Source organism: Hydra viridissima, unplaced genomic scaffold (assembly GCF_058129835.1).
Source record: "Hydra viridissima isolate aposymbiotic clone 2 unplaced genomic scaffold, HvirCarnegie_v1 scaffold_1, whole genome shotgun sequence".
NCBI classification, from domain to species: domain Eukaryota; kingdom Metazoa; phylum Cnidaria; class Hydrozoa; order Anthoathecata; family Hydridae; genus Hydra; species Hydra viridissima.
This window is the reverse complement of record NW_028324300.1, coordinates 38,755,446-38,772,209: the sequence shown is the minus strand read 5'-3', so window position 1 is coordinate 38,772,209 and position 16,764 is coordinate 38,755,446. Positions and strand designations below refer to the sequence as shown.

Here is a 16,764-nt window from a genome sequence, read left to right as displayed (position 1 = left end):
CATAGTACATCAACTGATACGAAAAATTTTTAGATGTCCAAAACGTTGATTAATGTATCGATATGGACCTTTCAAAAACTCAGTCCATTCCATGAATGAAAATCCCTGTTGACTGAAGGCAAGCTGAAATTTCAGCTTAGGAAGTTGAAAATCTATTTATGCAATCTTAATTAAAACTTCATCAATATCCCGAGTTCAGCACGGGGGGGCGGGGGGGCGGGCTGTTATTTTCAGGAGCCTTAGGAGTTCTTCAAATGAACCTACAAAGTACAAACAAAAGCGACCTCTCATCTTTTCTGAATAGTATTCCTATTTGAAAGTACTGTTGATCATACCATAGACATTTTGCTTTGTACAGGAAACTTAATTTTTCAAAAATGTATGATATGCGTTTTCCACAACAAAAAGTTTGCTTTTTATTTTTATTTGCGCAGCGCAAATAGTTTTGTTTCAAAAGAACTTTTTCAAATTTAATTATTTCTCAATTTAATTTATTTCATAAAAACGTTATAAAATATTATAAAAATATATTAACTTTATTTTGCACCTAAAATAAAAGTATTAATTTATAGTTAAAATTGTTCTTGAGTAACAAAATGCTATTAGAACAAATGCGAGAGCAACCACTGCAATGCCGCTAAGACCAAAAAATACCACCCCTGAGTAGACACTTAATGTTAAATTGTATGTCCATAGTGTTATGCCATTAGCTGCTACGGCGGCAATGGCTTCCATTGCTTCCACAGAGGAAAGTACGGCTCCGTAGTTTTCATTAGATACTTGCTTTGTCACTACAGATCTCAATGCAGAAGTAGTCACAGGAACGGCTAAACCAGCTATATTTGCTAAGAAAACGGTAGTAACTGATCGAGCAAAACCTATTAACAAGTAACAGCTTGTAATGCTTGATAGCCCAATAAAGATAAGGGTGTAGTCGCTCAAGTTTAACAGACGAAATGAAAGTTGGGTGACAAAAATTATACCGATGCCACGCACTGTAGACTGAGACGCAGAATAATATCCCAGCATTTTAGGTGACAAGTTAAAAGGTTTGTTTTGAAGGTACAGCGTCTGAACAATAAGTTCACCTAGCAAAGCACAAACGGAAATACCAAAGGCAATTACTAAAGGCAAAATAATGCAACGATTTTTTGATAACGTAACCACGACAACCACTTGCTTAATATGCTTGAGAGGATTCAAGAGACTTAACTTTTTCTTTTCATAAGCATCATTTTTTTGTAAAATCGCCTCTGTAGAAACACATTTTTCTCCAGAAAAAGGCTGATCCTCTTGTGTGGAAAGAGCTTTTTTTTCAGTTAAAAAAAAATACACATAGGAGAGCATACCAAGGTTCACGCACAGTGTTAGTATAAAAACTGGGACGTACCCAACTTGTTGCAGTAAAAATCCTGCTAATATTCCTGCAGGTACACCCGCAAAAAACAAACTACCTTCTAGAAAGGCCATTCTCATTGTTCTATGATCAAGATTATTTTTAGTAATATCAGCCATATACGCATAACAAAGAGCTACTACACCTTGGAACTCTCCGTATAAACAAGACAAAAAGGAACCAAAAAGTAGATACCCAGGATGAGCATGCAAAAAATAAGAATTAATTAGGTATGTAATTGAACGAACGGCATTAATAAAAGGAACCGCTAACATAGCACGTCGCCTGCCAATGATATCTGTTAAAGGGCCCCAAATAAGCACTGTGACAACGGAAGGAAGCAAAGAACATGTGAGAATGTAAAACCACCACGTTGATGCCCTCTAAAAGAGAAGAAAAAATATAATAGATTTGAAAAATCATATGAAAAATTAAGATACAAAATCAACAAAAAAAATGCTTAAACAACGCAGACAAAACAAAAAGCCAAACAGTTTTCTGACCTTTTGAATTGTCTCCGGTAAAGCTTCGGTTTTATTACAATCTGTTTCGTTTAAGGTTGCCAAACAAACTTTCTCGAGAACGAGTTGGGGAAGGATCGTGTAGTTGATCGTGTAAATGATTGTATACAAAAATATGACTGGTTCACTTGATAGTGCGAAACGCGCCATTTTATTCTACTTTTTTCTAAACAGTGTTTGATTTTATTGAAGAAAATTATAAAAGATTTTAAAAATATTAATATTTAATGCACTTGAGAATTTAAAAGTTTAAAGAACAAAATGCTATTCAAATTCTTCAATGCAATATCAATACTGGTTCATTTTAAAATGATAATTTAAAAATTAATTTCAAAATTATAATACTGTAGCAAATACACGAACTCTAAGCAAAAAAAAAAATGCTGCAGAAGATAAACATTACAAGTAAACGAACATCTATGTGAAGAAGCGCAAATTTCTAAGGATCATATTTCGCTTGATGGCCAACAATTATTTTATCAATATGCAAACGCATAGAATACTAAAGTATAAACTTAATTTAAGATTTCTATTTATTTGAACCTTCAATCAATCATCACATCCACTGTCACAACCTTTGATCAATGGTTTCCATCCCAAATTCTATTTTTTTGTTAACTGTGCAAATACTTCTTCGGATTTCAATAGTTCAATCTCTATGTTCGTTAATCTATAAGCTTGAAAGAGAGATTAAGCTTGAAAGAGAGATTAAGATCCACATAAAAGTTGAATTTAGGAACAACTACACCGTTGGTAGCAGATCTCTTATATGCAACACCTCATCCATTAAGATCTTTTTGAACTATCGCTTCTTTTCAGCCAGCTCCAGCCCCTTTACATACTTTTTAGGGATCTTGTAAACATCTGTAATGAAAGAGAAAAATATCTTTTTAAGTTTTTTATAAAAATTTACCATAAAATACTAATATAAAAAACAATGTAGCAACCTATGATAAAAAAAATTACATGTTTAGCATGTTCAAAAAGTCTTAAGAATCAGTGTATCATGCATTTGAAACGTGATATTAATAAATGGCGTGACTATTTAAACCAATCAGTATTTAAGCACGCGTACAGCCAATAAGAAAGCGTGGCATTTTTACCTATATACGCGTTTTATTACAATCAGTTTTTTTCTTTCTTTGTGCAGCTTTTAAAAATGCAGCTAAAATGTTGAGCAATATAGAAAATATGTTTATATTGAATTGCTCAACGGCCAAATTCAATTAACAGCAGAAAGAGACATCATTAGATAACATCCCTTCAAAACCAACATTGAATATTTTTTGTGGTGCAAGTCGTTTGAAGATGGTACGAGAAGTCTCTCGGATAGTGCGCGATCTGGTCGGCATTTCATTCAACCTCACAATCAAACATCAATTGATTGTGAGGCTATCAAAGCAGAGCTTAACCTAACTGCACGAACGTTTGCTGAAAACACGTTGTCTAGCAACTGTTCATAACATTTTGACCTAATGTCTTGGGTGAAGAAAACTTTGCTCAATTTGGATTCCTCACCATGTCTCAATAAAACAAAGAGAACCGGCTTGCTAGTGCTCGCCCAAATGTCAAAAATACCCTGATCTAAACCAATGCAACAGGTGGGCGTTCAAGAAATTTGAAGAAATCTCTCTGAATGATTTGATATCCAAGATGATTTTACGTGTGAATAACAAATTAAAGAGTAGGCCGCGTTGCAGTGGTTCAGTTCACTACCAACTGATCAATTTGAAATGAAACTAAAATGTTTGTATGGCTATTGCAAAGATGTCAAAATGTGTGATGGAGACTTTCATTGCACGCTTTCTTATGTTATTATTATGTAATAAAAAATATTGGTGAATTCTCTTGAACATGCCAAATATATAACACATATCACATATGATGATTGATGATGATTGATGATGATGATGATGATGATGATGATGATGATGATGATGATGATGATGATGATGATGATGATGATGATGATGATGATGATGATGATGATGATAGCATTAAAAATGTCTCCATAATATAAAAATTTATTACCCAGCAAATTCTTTATATGTTTATGTTGAAGTCCTTGAACAACAACATGGTGACCAGTGCTAAACTTGCCAGGTGCATCAACAACTAAAAAAAAAACAAAACATGAGTACCAGCAAACGATATCATAGGATGTTGACAGTTACAATACGTACATAAAACAATTAGTTGACTTTTTTTTTTATAAAGAAACATTTAAATCAAGAAAACTTATGAAATGAAAACAAATCAAAACCTAAAGCACTGGATGCCGCATTTTGTTGCAACGACGTTGCAAAAGATTTTACATCAACACCGTACGCTTCTAAATTTTTGATTATTGTCACCTATAAAAAAAATTTACAAAGAAAGTAATAGTGTATTTCTGTATATTCCCTTGGATAGGCATACCATATATGGAAAAGTACGTTTTTCAGGTTTCTACGGTATATATGTTATATGTTAAATTTTTACGATTCTGAGATTGAATGACCAACTGAGGCGTTCATAAATAGATAATAAAAAAACAGATTATACACAACTTTTAAATGATAGACACATGTGACATGAATTCATAAAAATCTGCTTTGTGATGAATGTTTACTTTTTTGTTTTTGATTCATAATCTTTTAAAACAATTATTACAGTGTGTAAAGCCAAATAAAGGTCCTTTAAAGTGCTCAAGTTTATAAATAGATAATTCGGTAAAATTATTAACTTAATTAACTTAATTTACAATTCCAAACAACGATTAGAATAAAAGTGTAAATGTTGAGTGTTGAGTGAGAAATGCACAGAAATGCTTAGAATTTGCTTGTAATGTCAATTCTATGATTATTTCGTCAAGTTGGAGCCTTTCACCGAGATTTCTCGGAGCCTTTGTGTTATGAACGTATTTACAATTTCAAACAACGATTAGAATAAAAGTATAAATGTTGAGTGTTGAAATATGAAAGAGCAAGTTTCCTTGTGAAAATATTAAAATAAAATTGCAAATCAAAATAAAAAAATTTAACCTTTTTATTTCCCATTCTTTGCTCAACAACAACTTCAATGTATTCAAGATTGCCTTTTCTAAAAATATGACAAAACTAATTAAAACTATTTTTTTAATTTATAAAAATAAAAAAATCCTTTGAACAAATTGAACTGATGCATGCAAAGTTTTTGCAGTAGTTCTACAAAAATGGTGCAATAGGACTTACTAACCGAAAATGGTTCTAAGAAAGTTTAATTGACTTAAAAAGTTAAAGACTGAAAAAATGTATGTAAGAATATATATATACATACATATACATTTACATATAGATACACACAAATACACAGATATATATTGTTTAAATTTACAGGTACCTGTATTATTATCATTTGAGGCAAGTATATTCAAAATCAAATTGTTTTAATTTTTCTCATAATTTATGATTAAAATCCGTCAGAATTTTTTTCTCATGAATTTTTTTTGTTTGTAAATTGTTGTTGGTATAATTTCAGTGAACTGCAGTCAGTAAATTTTCCAAACACCAAAGTAAAATTGTCAAAAGAGTTTTTAAATACTACTTTATCATTTTTGTTTTTTACATATCAAAAATTTAGTTATTAATTTAAAAAATATATTAAAATGAGTACCGTATCGTAGAGTTTTGCCCAGGAAGTGTAACTTCGTGACAACAGTTCATATTTTCAAGCATTCTACGTATTAATAAAAATTATTACAAATTTAAAAATTGTCTATGTAATAAAAATCAATGTCAGAACTATGATAATCATAATGAAAAGTTTTTGAGAATTTAAATGAATTTAATTCTAAATTTTTATCAACATCCTAAAAAATTATTCTCTGCAGAAATTAACTTTAAAGCCCCTAACATTGTTGTAGCTGCAACAGTGAAAAAAAAATATGGCTTTCTCGAAAAAAATAAATAAAAAAATAACCAAAGATTACTAATTTTACTTTTTTACAAGAACATCCCATGTTAAAACATTCTCATGTTGCTTTTTTCCATATAAAACATCAACCAACGTACTGTCTAAAGTGACTGAGTTCTTCAAATTTTTGTCAGCAAGTTCATGCTTTTTTACATATTCTGTGATCATCTGTCTGACATCAGAAGAAGACAAAACTGCTGCTTTGCTGTGAAAGATAATAAAAATCAATCAAGAAATAGATAATAACAATTATTTATACAAAATGAAAAATGCAAAGGGACATCTTAAATCTTAGATCTTAAACCTTAGATCTTAAACCTTAGATCTTAAATCTTAGATCTTAAATCTTAGATCTTAAATCTTAGATCTTAAATCTTAGATCTTAAATCTTAGATCTTAAATCTTAGATCTTAAATCTTAGATCTTAAATCTTAGATCTTAAATCTTAGATCTTAAATCTTAGATCATTGGATATTCTAATGACATAAAACTTTAAGTTAAAAGTTTTGAAATTGAAATTTTTGTTTGTTTTTTAACAAACAAACGTTTGTTTTTTGTTTGTTTTTTAATTTACATTCTCTCATCACGAATAAAACAGGTGGCCTGCAACGGTCACAAATAAAACAGGTGGCCTGTAACAGTTACAAATAAAACAGGTGGCCTGTAACGGTCACCAGCTTTAGTTTGAATTCTCCACTAGATTAAGCTATAAACAGTGAAATCTTTTTTTATTTGAAATTCTTGATTGAAGAAATACAAAGTTTCACGGAACACCTTCAGGCCAAATGCTATCACAAACTCTTTTGCATTTAAATTATTTTTTAACCAAATCTGTGTTTTAAAATTGATTTCCTGTAAACACACTATACTTAATTTATCATAAAATAAAATAAAACCATAAAAATATAATAAAAAGCATTTGGTTTAACTCTTTCCTAAACTCAATAAAAAAAGATTGTTTTCAGTTTTGTAGAAGATCTGGTTCACATATGTTGAACATATGCAATAGGTTTTGATAGTTAAGCAATACATATCACAATACAGATGCAAAATTTATTTTTATCAAACATAATTTTTTTTTACCTAATATTAAAAAGTTTAAAAAAAGGTACAACTTTGGCTGATACAGAGTATAAATCTTTAACTTCCACTGTTTGTTTATTTTGCATCTCAAGTTGTTTTTCTTCCTCTAACTTTAAGGAATTTAATTTCTTCATAGTTGCAGCAAATGCAGAAGCTTTGTATGTCTCCATGCTGAAAATTAAATTTAGACATCAAGCAACTTATTGCTTAAATATAACTTTTATAGAGGTTAGACTTTTTAGACTGCAGCTCGATTTCAGTTAAAAAAAGAAAAATTAAAAGGCTCACACGTCATTTTCTATTGAGATTTTTGTTATTGAATCAACTCCTTTGGAAAGCTGCGAAATTTCCACAAGTTTCTTGGACTGCATTTCAGCCAAGAATTTGGACATCTAGAAAATAGCAATATGATGGTAATAACATAAAAAAGGAACTCAACAGTCTGCCACATATATATGAAATTACTTAGTCTTTATAAGCTTTAAAATAAATCTTTTAACCAAAAAACGTCTTGTTAGATTGTATTAGATTTTCTTGGAATTCTAATACATTCTAACAAGACAATTTTTGATGTAATTCATTGATGTAAGTCCTAAAAACTGAAACCTTAGTAAATCTTAACTCTCTTGGAGTTATGATTATTAAATATTTAGTTTGACCAAGTTGCTATTTAAATCTTTAGCTTGACCAAGCCTGCAATTTAAAGCTTGCTACTTAAAGTTTTTGATGCTTGGAAATCTAAAAACTATAATTAGGAGGTTTAAGGGAGAAAAGTTTGATTATAAAAAATGAAAGATTTCTTTAAAAACACGTTCTAATGATCAACAGAAAGCTGGACCATCAAATAAGAAAAGTTAAGCCATATTAAAAAAAAAAAAAAATTAAAGATTCCAATAGCAAACTAAAACTACAGGATGCTGATATGACTTGAGAGCCAATTTAACAAAAATATAAACATATTATATATTATTATTACAAACATAACCAGCATATTTTGTTATCTCAGATTCCTTGATATACATAGTGCTTTCAAGTTAACACAGAGCTCGAGGAGGTTTTTGCTTTCGAGTAAGTTAAGTAAAAAATTTTCAAAAGAGAAAATTTAATTTTTTATTGTGATGAAAAATTTTAACGAATATTTTCTACAACAATGAAAAATTTTAATGAATAATTTTTACCACGAAAAAATTTAATGAATATTTTTTACCACGATGAAAAATTTTTAAATGAAGCTCACTTTTTTTAAATGAGCACACTTTTTAATGTTATTGTGGGATTATCATGGACACATCATAAAATCCATAGTAACAACATTAAATGAATCCATAGTAACAACATTAAATGAATCCATAGTAACAACATTAAATGAATCCATAGTAACAACATTAAATGAATCCATAGTAACAACATTAAATGAATCCATAGTAACAACATTAAATGAAGTGCTTAAACAAAAAGTTAACTTAAACTAAATGAATGAATATATTTTTTTAATATAGAAGAAAATCCAGGAAAAAATTATCATTATTAGAGATGATAACAAATTCATTAAAATACTTTTAACCTAAAAAAATATTAATTTTAACTTACTAAAACTAAACTCAATAACAACTATTAAACATTATAGGTAAAAAGTACTCAATTTAGAATGGGAATTTTGGAGAATCATTACATGAGCACAATATAAAAATAAGAAATTATTTAGAAAACTTTTTAATCAATTATTTGTGATAGGATTGATTTATTGTGATTTAAAATAATTATGTAATTATAATAGTTATAATTATACTCTTTTTTAAATTTGATTTTTATTTTTCCGAGTAATTTTTCTAACGTCATATTTAAAATGTTTTTCTAACCTGAAATTTTATTCAAATGTTGCTTTGAATGAAATCACTAAAAAAATTCTGAACTTTGCTCCTTTGAACTTTTTTGTTTTTTTTTCCAATTGTCGATACGGAAAGAAATTTAATTTTTCACATATTTGTTTTGATTTTAAATCGATTTCTAAGTTAATTGCAATCAGAGATAGCAAACTTGCGCCATATAAACAAAATGTTAAGTTTGGGTAACAAAAAATTTAAAACAATTGCAACTTTACGACTGTTGGGATTTAGAAATTTAATTTAGAGATAAAAGTATGGGATTATTTTTTAATAAAATTCTTATTTCAAGAATTTATGGTTGACATGAAATTACCGTTAATGATAAAAAAAGAAAAAAAAAAAAAATTTCTTTAAGTAATTTTGTAAATCTTTCGGTAATAAAGGTGAAAAATCATTTAGTATCAAAAAGATTAACAAAAAATACAAATCCCTTTACTTTCTTATATGAAGACTTCTTTATTTCTATTCTTTGGCCTTCTGGACTTAAAAAAATATAATTAGAACAAAATTATATTAGGTAGGACATCAGAAAAAAAAAATAATAATAACAAAGGCTTAACAGCCAATCATTCTTAGATTGTAGGATTAGTAAAAAAAAGAAAAAATTGGATTGAAAAAATCATTTTAAAAAAAAACAGTTAAATATAAAATTTCAAAACATTTTTCAATTAATTTTTTTATAATGTAAATAGAACCTTAAAAAGTAAGACTAATTCATTCCTTATTTTTAAAAAGGTCTTCTGACATTGGATTAACTCACCAAACTGGATGCAAATATTGACTTGAAAAACTGCTAACAAGTATTGGCAGCTCAACTTTTTTTGCATTTAAAAGAGCTTGACAAAAACAATTTTGCAGCAATGTATCCATATCTTAAACGTAAAACACAGTTAAATTTAAAGGTCATTATTCAAAATACTTTAGTTTGAAAAGTTCAAATTTAAGATTTGATTTACTAACCCCCTGATTACATAACTTACTGACATCCTGTTTACTTGATGTTTTTTTTTAAAAAAAAAAGAGAAAACTGCGCAGAGAGAAAAAGAAAGATTTTCTATTTTGTAGATAAAAATGCATTTATTACCAATATAATAAAACATTTCACCTTGTGTGGTGTTATCATTCAAGTTTGTAACTTCATCAACAACCTGTTCATTTAATGTCCCATCATTACTTGATTTTTCAATAGCATCACACTCTTGAATAGAGAAGCATCAAATGTTAACGAGGCAAAATAGTTGTTCAGCAACTTAAATCATTTAAAATCTATGTACAAAAGACACCATTCCATCTATATAAGACATCATTCTATCTACATATAACATCATTCTATCAATCCATGACATCATTCTGACTATATATGACATTATTCTATCTGTATATGACATCACTCTATTTTTATATGACATAATTCTGGAATTAAGCACATAATATTTACTAACTTTAAGTAAAGTAAAAAAAAAGAAAGTACCACTCTGTTCAACTTCTCCATTTTGTTTGTTTTCCACCACATTTATTGAGGGTTTAAATGTTAGACTTATTTCAGGTAACAAAGGTGGATCAGATTTATCACCAACTAACCTAATAAATTGAAACGAAAAATTATCATGTCACATGATATAACATGCTATTGCTGAAGATTTATCAAACCAAAAACTTCATACCATAGTTGATCTTTAAAACAATGATATATTGTAACTCTTTTTCCTTGCAAACCATTTTCTGTAATGTCTTGTTTTGAGCAAGCTGTGACACCCACAGCTACTGCTGCCCTAAAACAAAAAATGGAAAATTTACAACTAAAATATTTACATTCTTATACACTCTAATAAAGCATATAATAGCTAAATAATTTTGAGAAATTTATTCCTAGAAACTCTTTAACATTTGAAACCAATTTTGAAATATTTAGCTTACCCATTTCCTGGGAGGACAACAAAGCAGGGAGTGCCAGTTGTGAAATCAGGAAATCCATTAGTGGGCTGCACAATCCCAGCAAACATTAAGTCTAATAATACAACTGCTACATTTTTTTTGTTAACAAAAACATTTTGATTTTAAAACTAATAATTTTTTGACCAACTACAGCTCACCATTTCTAAAAATCCTTTTAATTGTTATTGATATAATTCTTTGTTTTTTTTTTTAAATTTAATAGAGTTTATTTCAAAAGGTGTTTATAAATTGAATTTTCAAAAACTAATTAAAATTTTTTCTTCTACATACTGGTAATTGATTAACCATTTATCTTATTTACATATAAAAAAAAAAAAAAAAAACTGAATGTAAATATGAAACTGCATGTTACTAACGTTAGGCATAATAATTATTGGGGTTACACATAAAATCAATCTAGCATATTGTATATTGCCAAAATATTTAAAAAAGAAAAAAAAAAAAAGAAAAAAAAAAAGCTTTTAAATTTAATTTTAACTTTCAATGGACATTTTGCACATTTATTCACTTAAGCAGTTTTTTCCCTTAAAAATTATAGAAAGTGAATTACAAGTAAAAAATAAAATAAAAAAACAATAATTGAATCAGCATATTGAGATTGACTATAAATAGCCATTTTTTATATACAGTGTTTTTATATGGTTATCAGAAAACTAAATATATTATGGATTTTAGCTATACCTGCCCCTCCAGAGATTACAGGAAAGACAACTGCTGGCATCTCAAAATGAAGCAAAGGGATGTTAGTGTTCCATAAAGCATAAACTAAATATAAAAATAAACTTTGGATTTCTTTACACCATGAAAACCGTGCCTAAGCTGAAAAATTTTATTAAAACACTCACTGATTTTATAAACAATTTTTTTTTTTTAAATATACCTGTTGGCAATAAAATATCATCAACTTCAAAGAAAATCGGATTTTTGTTTAAAAAATAGCATGTAACATTCTTCTCTGAATGTGTCACAAGTCTTGAAACTGAAATCTCCTCTTTGTTAGGAATTAAGCTTAATAATTGCTCAGAATTAAAATCAGGATACCATTTTAAAACATTCTCTCTAAGTTTACGTCTGAAAAACAAAATGAGATGAATGTATACAGTATATAATGTAGTATTTAGTAATAAAATAATTATATAATTATACTTATATATATAAATATATATAAATATAATAATTATACTCTTTATGGTATAGACAAATAGTTAAGGAGCAGTAGAAAGATTTTTGATGATTCAACTTTCAAGCTTTCAAGATTTCAAGATAATCAGTGCAACCACTGGATACTTTATATACTCAATTAATCATTTAGATTTTTAAAACTCTATAAAGATAATAACAAATTTAAAAAAACTTTACTTAATTTAAAAAAAAAAAAACAAACACAAAAAAGCACTTCACCCAGCGATTCATTTTAATTAGTATTCAATTTAACTAGGTTTTAAATTGTTTAAAATATTTATTGTTAGCAAGAATTTCACTAACAAAACAAATAATAATAAAATTTAAGATTAAAAAAAATATTTACAATTTCAAATAACTGAATAGTTAGAGATATTTATAATTGCAAATGATAACAACTAAATGAAGTTTATTAGTCAAAGTCAATCACAAAATCTTTGATGGTCAATAAAGGAATTCCACAAATTTTACTTATAGTAAACTAATACCCATACTCCATCATCAAAAACACATCACTAATTTGATACTAACTATTAAATACCATCTGTGGTGTTTATGTTCACTATATTATATTCACTGTATTGCTTTTCTAAACATAAGTTTTTATGTTATAAGTATTATTAGCATATTTGTACTATAGAACAAAGATTAGTATTTTTTATTATCATTAAAGAGTAGTATACAGTATGTTTAATTTTCACTGGATGTAGTATGTTTTATATTCATTGGTGCATTTATAATTACAACATTAAAAATAAAGATTAAAAAAATCAGATAAACAGTTATAAATAACAAAAAAAAAAAATTTCTTTGTTTACAATTATTGTCTTTTTTATCTTTTTTTTTTTTTAAAAAAAAAAAATTCTTTATTAAGAAGGATTTTTTTTTTTTTTTTTTTGAAAGTAAAATAAAAGTAGTTAAAAAGTGAGACAAAAAAACTGAAACAGAATCAAAAAAAAAAAAAAAAAAAAAGTGTTTTTTTTTGTAGCAATTAATAAAAGAAAAAGTCCAATGTTGTATTTCCTAAAAATGAATAAAAGTCTTTTATTCATTTTCATGAAATACAATGTTGGACTTTTTATTTATGAAATTACTTATTCCCTCCTGAGAGTTATGATATGAGTTTGCATTTTAGTGATTTGAAATTTATCTTGTATAATGAGTATAAAAGAATTTAAATTTTATTTACCTTTCAGAGCTTCGTATTCTTGTGTTGGACTTTGTTTTAAAAGGCTTTCTGAACATTTATACTTTTCTGATAAAATAAAAGAAATGTGCATACACACACACACACACACACACACACACATATACAAAATCTGTGTGTGTCTATATGTGTAGGGCCCCTTGTGCTTCATGATGTAAGTAAACTACTTAATACTACCAGTGGTGGACCATCTAAGGAAGGTAGTGTCACAAAATTCTTGTAACAAAAAACTTGCACAAGTCAAAAATTAGGTCAGAGGACAGGTAGCATAGTCAAACATCTATAGCTGTATAGAAGCAGAAATTGAGAACAATAAAATGTAGGAATTTGAAATGGTTGCATATTTTAACCTTGCTTGCATTTTGCTTTTTGAAAAATATTTTCCTGGGCTGGTTTACAGGCATCTTGTAGTTGAACTGGTTTTTAAGAGACATGAATTTGCTTCCAACAAATAAACTTGAGTTTACCATTATGATTTATGTAAAAGATTTGATCAAAGAGATGGCCTTGGCTTTAGCCTCTATGTTCAATTTGTTCTGACCAAACAGGAAAATCAGAAACATACAAAAGTTGTTTAAGAACATCACAGAAACTTTACATATTCTAACAAAACTATGATTCTTAATAGTAAAAAATCAGCATTGGATGTCTATTCAGGCTAGGATGAGCTTAATGAACCCTGAGTTTAAAATGAAAGAACACAAAACATAACTGTATTTAATTCTAATATCTGTACTATGCTATATAGTAAAGAAATTGCAACACTATTTAGTTTGTAAAAGATATATTTAAGTGTATTGTTGTTGTATTTCAAGACTCAAGACAAAAACTGTAAAATTTGTCTTAAATTGAAGAGTTTAAAACTTCATTGTCATTTGACATAGAAGTATTGGTAGGAGCATTAGAATATAATTTTTATCTTGATTTATTTTTTTACAAAAAAAGCATTTGAGTTTTGACATTTGATTTGTGTGTGTGTGTGTGTGTGTGTGTGTGTGTGTGTGTGTGTGTGTGTGTGTGTGTGTGTGTGTGTGTGTGTGTGTGTGTGTGTGTGTGTGTGTGTGTGTGTGTGTAGAGATGTATTTAAATTACAGCTAAGAATAGGAAACATATTTGTTTATCAAAAACAAAACTCTGACTATTTTCTGTGGCTAAAATCTGAATTTCTGTGTGAATATTTTTAAAACCAACAATTTTAAACTCATTTTTGAGAGTATGAGCTTTTATATCGATTCTGAGAAGTCAAAACATTTTTACTGTACTTGATAATATTTAATTTTTTGTTTTTGTTTTGAATTTATACTTGAAGTTGTAGCAAGTATTTTATCGATAAAATTCTATCAACACAATCAGCCATGGATTGACATGAAAATTAGTCAAAGAATTAGTATGAGCCCGGTAGATTAGTTTAATATGAGCACTTTTTTAATTTTTTTTACGACTTAAAACAATTTTTAAAAATTTCAAAAATAATTATGTTAATTGTTAGAAATATTTTCTGAACTTATAATACAAATCTTTACATAAATACAATAAGTCTTTATTAGAAACTGTTCTATAGTTAGATCTTTGCATGCTCTTCCACGATTATTACGCGTGATTAAAAATATTTAAGGTAAAATTTAAAAAAGAAATAATTTTGACCGGATCCGGTTCAATGTACCAAAAATTATTTTGTCGGTTTCATGTTTATATTTTGCTCCGTTAAAATTTTACTGCGCAATAAAATTTTACTGTCATGAAGTAAAACAGAAATGTAAAAGTTTGTGGGAAGGGCGGGTAAAAATGTAAATGTTTTATAAAGAAAAATGTACTTCAATTTTTCTTCCTATGAAACTTTTATTATCTAATGCATACATTAAATGGTAGTTTACTTTTTAGGCTAGATTTTGATTCACTTTTTTATGTAAAGTTATGCATTTTCCCTTAGCATTCTTAGCATTAGAAGATTTTACATTTAGGAACACATATCAAATATGTTTACCAAAAACTGAAGGCTATAAATTATTGACGCATATATCTGACGATGGGTTCAGATATAATTCCAATAGGACTGCATATGCTTGTAAAATAACATGAAAAACAAGTGGAACCAACACCATTTTATTTCAATTTATCAATATATTAATTTCATTTTATTTCTCACTTCAAAGTTTTTAATGACAAAACAACATTAAAATGGTTATTATTTTTATTTTCTAAAAGAATATTATGAGATGTTAGTAGGTCAAGTTAAGTGGATGTTGGATATTTTAGCCATGTTAGTTTCTGTCCTGGGAATGACCACACCGCTATATCAGTTCCAATAAGATTTACAGTATCAAGGATCTCTACATCTGTAACCCATATACCATCTATGGTCGTACCACTTTTGGTGAGATACCTTTCTACGTCATCACCTAAATATCCTGATAAGAAACTGGAGCAGGGTTCTGTTGTCATGTGTTTCACAACTAGATCGCAAACACATACATGTTGATATTCAGAACCTGACAGCGAAAACGAAATTGCTCGAAAAAAACCATTTCCATCAGCTTTGCATGCATGATTTTCAAAGGTACATTATTTTCTTTTCCATAAATAAGATCTGGCATAACATGTATTTTGAGAGCCAGTTTTTCAGCAATTTTCTGGCGAATATCTTTGGAGGGATGTTTCATTAGGTTGAGGTGGCATTGAAATTCATCTTTATCACCACATTCTGAAGATAATTTAGACATTTTTGAATTACTTTCCTTTTCAACAAATGGTTTAAGATGGTGTAGAGAGTATTTTTTTTGCAATGTGTTATTCCCTTTACTGTTCCTTAATAAGCATATAGAATTTGATAAAATATCGAGAATTTCATATGGACCCAGCCGCGAGAAAGTCATTTTTGCACCTTTCCTTTCATCTCTTTTAAGATTTCTTAAAAGTACTTTCTGAGCAACACAATAATATGATGCTGTTGCATGCTTTCTATCACAGTCAACTTTTTTATTTCTTTTATGAATAAGAAATACTGTTTATGGCTTTTTCTTCAATTCCTCTTTTCATTTCTAAAGCGTTTTGTAAAACCTCTTTATCATATACAGGGTTATATTCATTATCATTGAGCCTACCTATGTATTTTTACATCGATTAGAAGGCAGGGTTGTCAGTTATACATAAGGAAAAATGGTGAGTACCCCATTGAATCATGTACTTTAACACGTAGAGCAAAAAAGATTCCATCTAAACTGACACCCAATTTTTAACATTTTCACTAATGACCTTGATGATTGCATTCTTAATTGTTTGGTTCTGTTTCTCTACAAGGCCATTTGGTTTGTGGATGGTAAGCTGAGGTAACATGCTGCTAAGTACATATCATGTCATGTAATGTAATGGATACAGAGTTTACAAACTCCCAATCTTGGTCATTGATTTGTATTTTAAAGCAACCATGTCATGCATATAACAACCATGTCATGCATATAACAACCATGTTATGCATTTAACCTTATAGAGAAAAGATGCTACTAATACTGATGTTTTGTTGCTTAGAGATTCAGCTTCAGTCCATTTAGAAAAATAATCAATAAGAACAATCGCAAATTTGAATCCATTTGATTCAGGTAA

General features: G+C 28.3%; 2 protein-coding genes and 1 long non-coding RNA gene across 5 annotated transcripts; 1 reads left to right on the top strand and 2 right to left on the bottom strand.

Annotated features, from left to right (window-relative positions):
• Window positions 1-460: 460 nt before the first annotated feature.
• On the bottom strand, window positions 461-2,664 carry LOC145192172 (proton-coupled folate transporter-like). Its single transcript, XM_090095374.1, has 3 exons — window positions 2,461-2,664; window positions 1,900-2,083; window positions 461-1,779 (listed from the first exon to the last, which is right to left on the bottom strand). Exons 2-3 carry the CDS (start codon window positions 2,065-2,067, stop codon window positions 562-564), a joined length of 1,386 nt encoding a protein of 461 aa, XP_089951500.1. The 5' UTR covers window positions 2,068-2,083; window positions 2,461-2,664; the 3' UTR covers window positions 461-561.
• LOC145192170 (eukaryotic translation initiation factor 2D-like) lies at window positions 2,428-13,272 on the bottom strand. Of its 3 annotated transcripts, none has more exons than XM_090095348.1 (17): window positions 13,147-13,272; window positions 11,656-11,846; window positions 11,457-11,540; window positions 10,737-10,827; window positions 10,484-10,591; window positions 10,291-10,400; window positions 9,925-10,017; window positions 9,580-9,691; window positions 9,256-9,301; window positions 7,222-7,325; window positions 6,934-7,104; window positions 5,876-6,055; window positions 5,551-5,613; window positions 4,941-4,998; window positions 4,181-4,271; window positions 3,949-4,032; window positions 2,428-2,781 (listed from the first exon to the last, which is right to left on the bottom strand). In XM_090095348.1, exons 1-17 carry the CDS (start codon window positions 13,200-13,202, stop codon window positions 2,720-2,722), a joined length of 1,704 nt encoding a protein of 567 aa, XP_089951474.1. In that variant the 5' UTR covers window positions 13,203-13,272; the 3' UTR covers window positions 2,428-2,719. The 3 variants fall into 3 exon arrangements, with proteins under 3 accessions (XP_089951474.1, XP_089951490.1, XP_089951482.1); XM_090095364.1 differs by having other exon boundaries at window positions 9,256-9,296; window positions 13,147-13,214; XM_090095356.1 differs by lacking the exon at window positions 13,147-13,272 and adding an exon at window positions 12,446-12,546.
• LOC149894881 (uncharacterized) lies at window positions 12,785-14,770 on the top strand. Its single transcript, XR_016454827.1, has 3 exons — window positions 12,785-13,322; window positions 13,416-14,155; window positions 14,269-14,770. It is a non-coding gene; the product is annotated as an uncharacterized LOC149894881 (long non-coding RNA).
• The last annotated feature ends 1,994 nt before the right edge of the window (window positions 14,771-16,764 follow it).